The 8,348-nt window shown below is 36.0% G+C and overlaps 2 protein-coding genes across 2 annotated transcripts in view; both read left to right on the forward strand.

Annotated features, from left to right (window-relative positions):
• The first annotated feature begins 1,147 nt into the window (after window positions 1-1,147).
• LOC107740337 (interleukin-17C-like) lies at window positions 1,148-2,370 on the forward strand. Its single transcript, XM_016552754.1, has 3 exons — window positions 1,148-1,153; window positions 1,301-1,545; window positions 2,139-2,370. The coding sequence occupies exons 1-3, from the start codon at window positions 1,148-1,150 to the stop codon at window positions 2,368-2,370; spliced, it is 483 nt and encodes a 160-aa protein (XP_016408240.1).
• An 801-nt stretch (window positions 2,371-3,171) lies between these two features.
• Window positions 3,172-8,348, forward strand: part of LOC107740323 (transport and Golgi organization protein 6 homolog) — a 17,178-nt gene continuing 12,001 nt past the window's right edge. The window contains 10 exon segments of the mRNA XM_016552730.1: window positions 3,172-3,289; window positions 3,658-4,307; window positions 5,222-5,338; window positions 5,422-5,584; window positions 6,407-6,547; window positions 6,741-6,878; window positions 7,066-7,133; window positions 7,254-7,366; window positions 7,455-7,539; window positions 7,542-7,636. Coding sequence (XP_016408216.1) covers window positions 3,238-3,289; window positions 3,658-4,307; window positions 5,222-5,338; window positions 5,422-5,584; window positions 6,407-6,547; window positions 6,741-6,878; window positions 7,066-7,133; window positions 7,254-7,366; window positions 7,455-7,539; window positions 7,542-7,636 — 1,622 coding nt within the window. The 5' untranslated portion in view covers window positions 3,172-3,237.

The following is an 8,348-nucleotide window of genomic DNA, read 5'->3' on the forward strand; positions in this document are numbered from 1 at the left end:
GAAAAAGGGAACTTTTGTCCATCTGAAGCAGAATATTGGTGATACCTCTTCATGTTAAGTAATGTTGTTAGATTTAGTCTTAGTGAAATGCAGGGTAAGTTTGGTACATGTTTTGTGTGAGTAACACATCTGGGGTTGTCTTGCAACACTTCTCTTTAATATTAATGGAGCTATTAACTATGGGACCTTACATCTCCCCTTTCCTATCAAAGAAGACAATGTACATTACATTACATTAAGTCATTTAGCAGACGCTTTTATCCAAAGCGATTTACAAATGAGGACAATGGAAGCAATCAAAATCAACAAAAGAGCAATGATATACAAGTGCTATAACAAGTCTCAGTTAGCTTAACGCAGTACACGTAGCAAGTTTTTTTTTTTAATAATATAATAAAAAGAAAACCGATAGAATAGAACAGGAATAGAGCAAGCTAGTGTTAGAGGTCTTTTTTTTTGCTTTTGTTAATTGTATAATAATTGAAAAGAAACATAGAATACAAAAAGATTAGAAAGCAAGTGTTAGTTTTTCGGTTTAAAGAAAACAAGCAGCAAATGAATAGAGTGCAAGTCTAAAAGGGACAAGTGTTTTTTAGGAATAGAATTAGAATAGAGAGTGCTAGAGTTAGAGGGTCAAATAATGTACAAGTATTAACGACTGAAGTACTGCGTTTAATGAATGAAACCATTTACTGGGCACTTAAAGATCAGGAAAAAATGGATTACTGATGATACGAGAGGATAAACTTCCGCTGTCTCATTCTGATGTCACAGATCCTATTCGTTTAAAATATAAATGGCGAAGGATTTCATTTGAGTTAACTGAAATGTTTTACAGACTGATTGATAATGAAAATACGTTCTTTTCTTTTTTTTTAAAGGTGAAGTTTTTTTTCTTCTTCTTCCAGGTAGCCTACAGTATAATGCGCTTGTGTATAGCGCTTCATATGAAAGAGGAAGCACGGAAGTGAATATTTATTACTATTTCCTTATAGACTCGGATTTTCCCTGATGATGGATACGACAGGTATAAATTCGCGTAAGCACTTCAGGAAAAGTATAACAGTCAGGCCCGACGCAACTTGAGCACTGAACTTGAGCATCTCTGCGGGTCACCTAAGTTTTGATAATAAAGCTCGAATAAATTATGTGGGTAAGTAGAACATTTTTTTTATGTACCTAGATACATATTTTAGACAGTAATGGATATCTTAATCTATAAAATGTATGATTTTCTTTATAAAGAAATTGTTATCGCATTCTGCTTATTTGATTTATCTATTTATTCTTTATCTTGCAGTCTCCGCTGTTTTTTGGAATATTTTTCTTCTTCTTGTCGGAGAACATCGTGAAAGGAAAGAATTTGGGCAGTTTCAGTGAATGTGAACATGGGTTCAAGAAGATTCACAACAAGCTTCTTCACTCCTTGCCTGCACACAAACACGGGCGTCTCCAGTCCGTCCATCATACGGCGGACTCCTGTGAAGATTTCACTCGGTTTTCATCAGCACTCAATGACCGCTCACTGTCCCCCTGGCGGATAAGGTAGATATAGCTCTCTAAACCATGCATTTTAGCAATACCATAGAAATCAGAACCCTGCAAAAAACTCTACGCTAGCATTGCTGATGACGTAATCGAACCGTCCTTCCTATATTTAAATGTTTGACTATTTTGTAGTAAACTTCAAATATATTTTATTTGATACATACTTATATAATATATACGTTCATAAATAGTTTAATATTGTACAATCGTCGTTTTTTATTCGATTACGTCATTTTCAGTGCATCATGCGCTGCGTGGTTGCCTCATAAAAGAGTTCACAGTCTTGTACTTTTGTTATTTTGTCTAATTTTCAAAACCTTTTATAATTTTTTGCTTCAAAAGAAAGTTTGTAATGTTGCAATTAACCACGAAGCTGGCTATGTGTATGTATATTTATTTATTTATCTTGGGGGGGAAAATATGAATGGAAAAGAACCAAGGCTGTTGAAAGCATTATGAGGCATGTTTAGTAGTGTTTAAACAATAATGCAAAATCATAAAGTAAAACAACTGTGTAAATGCAATATCTATTTAACCAATTTTAGCTACTTGCTACATGACTAATGTATTTGTATCTGTTGTATTTTCAGAACTGTGGAAAATGCAGACATGTACCCCTCCAAATACGAGGAAGCAGAGTGTTTGTGTGATGGATGCATCATTAACGGGGTTGAAAATAGGACCTACAACTCTGTGCCTGTGAAGCAAACTCGTTTATTCCTGAAGAAGGTTCCTTGCCTGTCTGACCCCAAAAAATACTCCTTAGAGTATAAACTTGTGTCAGTGACTGTAGCCTGTACTTGTGCAGTTCCTAAGCAGTAAGAGAGGATACTAGCTACTATATAGACCAAAACTGTAGAGACGTGTCTCATGTACCATGTCGTGTTTGTTTTAAAATGCAATTTTTGATAAGGTACTTACATTGTTTGATATGCTTATATGTATAAGCTGAAAGGTTGCATGTATCACATGGTTTATTTTTTAAGCTTACAAACCAACATAATCTTTCTTGAAAGGAAGAAATATCGGTATTATTGTAAAACACTACTTTATTTAGGCTTTATTTATTTATATGATAATAACTTATTTACTATTTATTTAACTTTTATGTACATTATGCTAATATGTGAACTTTTGATTTTGCGCCTACCTGTCCTTGTTTGAATCAGGCCTGAAATTCAGCTCTGTCAGTGACAGGAATGGTTGGATTAAGTTAGTTTCAGTGATAACGATAAAATGTATTAGAATGTTTTTTTCTCCTCAACTTTGCATTTGCAAAATTGTATTATGTTTATATTGTGTAAAACAAACAGAATAAAGTCTATGCTGATCTTCACTCATTCATCTGTGCATATCTGTAAATTCTTCAAATCTGGGTAAATTTCAAACGCATCTGAATCATATTTCACCACAAAATGAATGAATGAATAAAAACATTCTTCTAATGACTGTTTTGCAAAAATATTTCTATATTAGTTAAATTAAAGTATTTATAAATTATAGTAGCATTTGTTTTAGTGCCTTTATGCAGAAGTATAATCACCAACCACCATTCAGATAACGCAACACACAGAGAGAGAGAGAGACCTTTTAATTTGTGGGACTTTTATTTTGAAAGGTTTCTACCATATTTACGTTAAAGTATTGCGACAAAATATTTGTAGACAGCACATTGCAGTGTGGTTTAAAATGACCACAGCATTAATAAAGTCTCTTAGTATATTAACGAAACCTATTCGAGGTAAGAAAGAATATATTACAGTTGTGTCAAAAGTGTCAAATGGTTGGCTAAATTTAGTCAGTCTAGTCTGGCAGATGCATTACCCGCATGTTAAGAGAAAAAAATTATACTGTTAGAATTTTTTCACCCTCATGTTGTTCCAAAAGTGTATGACTTACTTTCTTTAGATGTCAGGCAGATTTTTAGGTGCTGGCAGCCTCGGCTCAAAGTTAACTTTCAGTGTATATTTAAATTGAATGGTGACTGTCATTCTGTCCAACATCTGATTTTCTGCATCACAGAAGAAATAAAGTCATGCGGGTGATGTTTATGTTTTGCACATTTTAAAATAATAATGGCAAGCAATGATGGTCCACACTCTTTTCTAGAGGCTCAGTTGAGCGATGGTCAAAGCACACAAACAGCACTTGTGTGGGCTCTCCAGAGGAACCTGTCAGAGCTTAGGCAGCACATGTCTGGGAGAGAAGAGCTGGAGGAAGCCCGACAACTTCTGGAGGATGTCAGAAGAGACATCACATGGATCTGCAGTGATACGGATGACCTATCCTGGAGCTTTGTCCAGGAATGTCTTCTCTTATTGATCTGCCTGGCACATCACCTCAACCGCCTCCTGGAAGCCTTTCACCAGAATCCTACTGCACCAAATCCTGCGACCCCCGAAGCAGCTCCACCGCTTCCTCCAGATGTTCTCAGTGTGGCCCAACAAAAGACACTGGGCACTGTGCTGCAGTTTGTGGTCACACTGGGTCTCTGCCCGTATTTAGCCCCTGGTGTAGGGGTGGCCCTGGGGCTGCGGTCAGCTTTTGGGGCAGCAGTGGAGGGGGCAGTCCAACAGGATGTGGCCCCTGCGGGGGAACGGCGTCTACTTATCACCACTAATGTGCTGCTGGAGGTGTCTGCACTGTCATCCCTAGCAACTCCTGTGTTTACTCGCCATTTGGGTGACATCATGGCAGCTCTGTGTCAGTTAGCATATCGACCCCAGCGCCCTGAAGGAGATGGTACAAAGAGCAATAAGGTAAAAATACACTAATATTTCATCCTTTTTTGACTACATTATACTAGTGGTGTCCTATAGTCTCACTTTAGGTCTGGGGTTTCTAAAGCCATGGAAAACCAGGGAAATTTAAAATTGTTCCAAACCCGGAACAGTCATGAAAAAAAATTTAACAAAATATTATTTTTAATAGTTTTACATATCTCTGAATTAGAAATATATATCAATGAACAACTTATAAAACTTAAAAGAAAGTTAGAAATGTTGACTTGGCAACTAACTGAAATAAAATAAGTTTATGTTAAAGTACAAAAATGACTAAAACAGAAAAATAAAAATAGAAACAGTAAAGCTATATAGAAATAGTAAAAAAAAAAAAATATATAATAAAAATGACGAAAGCACCTACCAAAATTAAACTTAAACTAAACAAAGAATAAAATTAAACTAAAACTATTGCAAATCTTTTTGTTAATCTTTTTGTTAAATCATATAAAAGCTGAAATGAAAATGAGAAATGTTGCTTTGGCAACTAATGAAATAAATATAGTTTAAGTTGAAGTACTAATTACCGAAACTAAAACTGAAATAACAATAAATTTAGGCTAAAAAATGCTAATAAGCACACAAAAAAATGAATGAAATTTAAACTAAAATGGTAATAAAAACTGAAAACATAAAAATGAAATCTAATTCAAAATATAAATAAATACTATAATAGTATATCAATATTACTAAAATAAAACTGTTATGAAAATTTTTATATAAAAATTATAAAAATATATTTTTTTCTACAATAAGAATGATAGGAAAACTCACTGATATGACACGAAAATTCAAAAAGTAGGTTTGCAAGTCCTGTAGGTCATTTTTTCATGTTTCATGTTGGCCAAAGCTAAATGTTTAACCATTTCTGCCTTGCTCATCTACCACAGGGGTTGACGGTAGAGGAGCACAAGTCCTGCAAAGAAGCGCTCCACAATCTTCTTGGGAAAGTGTATCAGCCAATCGTCATCAAAGAACTGCTTGTTTTACAAGGGGGTCCTAAACAGGTGTTTCTGAATTATTTTCTGATGTGTTAGTGTTTGTTTGACTCCATAGAGGCTTGTCATGTGTAATCTGTGATTTGCTGTAGGCATCATCAGGTTCCAGAGGTGGATGTGCTGGTGGGGGAGGCAAGGTTCTAACCCAAGCCCCCCCGTGGCTGAGGCGACTGTGTGGACAGTTGCTGTCTGATAGGTTAATGCAACCACAAGGTGTCCAGGCAGTGGTGAGGGCCATCCTAGAGGGGACCGGAGGTAAGGCTGAATTCAGCAAAGAGGTCAGATGGCTTCAGACAAACATGTGAATTTGGCATTTCAACATCTGAAAAGGTGTTTGAGGGAATGGAATCAAGTTTACAAAACTATCAGATGCAAATTTTTTTTTTTTTTTAAGCGAAGTTTGAGTAAATATTGTCTACAATAATTAAAAATCTGAATTTTTTTGTATGCCTTATTTGCTATTATTAATTTAAATGATTAGTAATAGTATTATACCAGCCATTTATTTTGTTATTACTCGTTCAGTAATGCAGCCCTAAACTAGTATAATTACTAAATTTTTTTTTTTAAATAATACATTTTTAAAACATTTAAAATGTCTATAAATACCCTTTTATTGTTTAAAAAAAAAAATTTTTTTATGACTATATCATTGGTAACCTATTTGTCCTTTATGCCTTAGGCATGATTCTAAATACATTTACAAATACACCTGTGTTCCTGCTCTCAGTTTTTTATTGTACACAAATTTTAATAAACTGCAATATCCTGGAACTGTGTCCTGTCTCCTACAACATTTACCTAGGTAGATGCCTGGGTTAGAATGGATAGAGCTAAAAATAGGACTGTTGAACTAAAAATAGGAGACATATCAGCGAGTGGGCAAGTGTGTTTTGCATATTCTGTAAACAGCACAGTGTCAGCAGGTTCAGCCAAGTTATGGAATCATATTTTTTTTAATCGTGGTGGAAAACATGTATTGTCATCCAGTACATAACTAGAAATTCCCAATGTGTTAGTGGGTTTATCATGCCATTCTTTCAGTCATGTTTATCTGTGTTTCACATTTCTGACCAGCAGGTGGCGACTCTGACTGGAGGAAATGTGATGCTGTGGCCAAGATCCTTGCCGCCTGTCCTCAGCAGTCCCTCTCTGCTGAGGGTTATTACAGTCAAGTGTGTCCACAGATAAAATAATGTTCTCTTATTTCAGTCAAAAGTGAGAGATTATTGGCATTATGGTGATTCAGATATTTTATTTGGTTTGCAAACGATAGTAATAGTCGTATAATTAAAAAAAAACAGTGTATTGTCATCTGTTTCCTAAAAACCTATACAGAATGTCTACAATTGACTCTAATCATGAGATGTAATGTCACTGGATTTAGGTTCTGGATCTTCTGCATTTCAAGATAACCTGACTGCACAGCAGTTCCAGAGAGTGGCCACCAGGGCGGCGCTCATTTTGGTCAAAGATCGGCCTGAGTTTGCACAGCGATTCCTGCTCTTTCCTCTTCTCTCCCCCCTTCATCGCTGTGCAGAGGGAACCGGTTAATATGTATGTTAGGAGACTAGTTTAGCATTTTATAGTGGCTGATTGATATAGGTTGTTATGCTCTGACTGAGCGATGAAGCTGCATCAAGTTGCTAATGTTTGTCTCAATACACAGACCTAAAATAATTTTTGGATGCAAAGCTCTTTTAAGTATTATAAAATTAACTGATAAGCTTTTGCAGGAGATGACCTATCCCAGGATGCAGTGGAGGAGTGGGAGCTGACTCGCTGTATTGAGGATGTATATAAAGTAAGCAAAGCATTCTGTATTGTTTAAGCACCATATCATCAATTTTTTATATATATATATATAAAACTATGAAACTGCAATATCATCATTTACATAAGAGCTTTATTTCAATCTGGTCAGGTTTGTGTGGTGGGTAATAGTCCATCAGAAGTGCTGCTGAAAGCTCTAGCAGATGTTATCCCAGCACTGTTCAGTGTCTTTTGCTTCACCAAACAGAATGTCTGTCATTTACGGTCAGTGTGCATTCTGAATATGGCACAATTTTTCTGAAGTATTTATAACAGACTATATGTTTGAACTAAAAGTGGTTGTTCCCTACAGCACACCCTGTCAGGAGATCCTGATATGGTTCCTGTCTCACTCAGAGCACTCAGTAGCTCTTTCTTCACTGCTGAAACGTCTCTGTGGGGACTGCTGGGAGAAGTGAGTGGAGTCAGACACGGCTTTCAGTTCTCACCTGGCAGTGAAGGAGGGGCCAGACTTACAGTCAAAGAGCCTATCAGGTATTATTAACTGAGAACCTACAAAAGTTATGTACTGTTTTGTGGAAAATTGTAATATATAAGGCAGGTGAATATACTAGCCATTTTAAGCTTTTTGTTCGATGGATTAATTGGCCAAACCGATTAGCTAGATCAGTGCTTCTCAAGCCTGTCCTGGGGACCACCAACCAATGCATATTTTGAGTGTCTCCCACATTTAAGACACCTAATTCAACTCATCAGCTCATTAGTAGAGTCTGCAAGACTTGGAAGTAGGTGTGGCCTATTAGGGAGACATACAAAATGTGCCGTGGTTGGGGGTCCCCAGGACAGGTTGAGAAGCACTGAGCTAGATGACCCTTTTGTCAACTCCAAAATAAACAGAGAGCTTTAAAATGAACAATACATGTTTTTAAATGATGAATCTAAAATCGATATTGTGTAAAATACTGATTTTCAGTAACTTTGTGTGCATATCATTTGCTTTCATTAAATTAAGCATGAATTATATCACTATAATGTCAACTATCATCTACCCTGAATTAAAGGGGTGGTTGATTGCGATTTCACTTTTTTAACGTTAGTTAGTGTGTAATGTTGCTGTTTGAGCATAAACAATATCTGCAAAGTTACAAAGCTGAAAGTTCATTCTAATGGATTCACAGGTTTCAAAATCAATGTTTAAAAGCAGTGGTTCTCAATACTGTTCCTCGCGTTCCCCTGCTCTACACAC

This window comes from Sinocyclocheilus rhinocerous, unplaced genomic scaffold, assembly GCF_001515625.1.
Source record: "Sinocyclocheilus rhinocerous isolate Xijiao unplaced genomic scaffold, SAMN03320098_v1.1 scaffold1426, whole genome shotgun sequence".
NCBI classification, from domain to species: Eukaryota; Metazoa; Chordata; class Actinopteri; order Cypriniformes; family Cyprinidae; genus Sinocyclocheilus; species Sinocyclocheilus rhinocerous.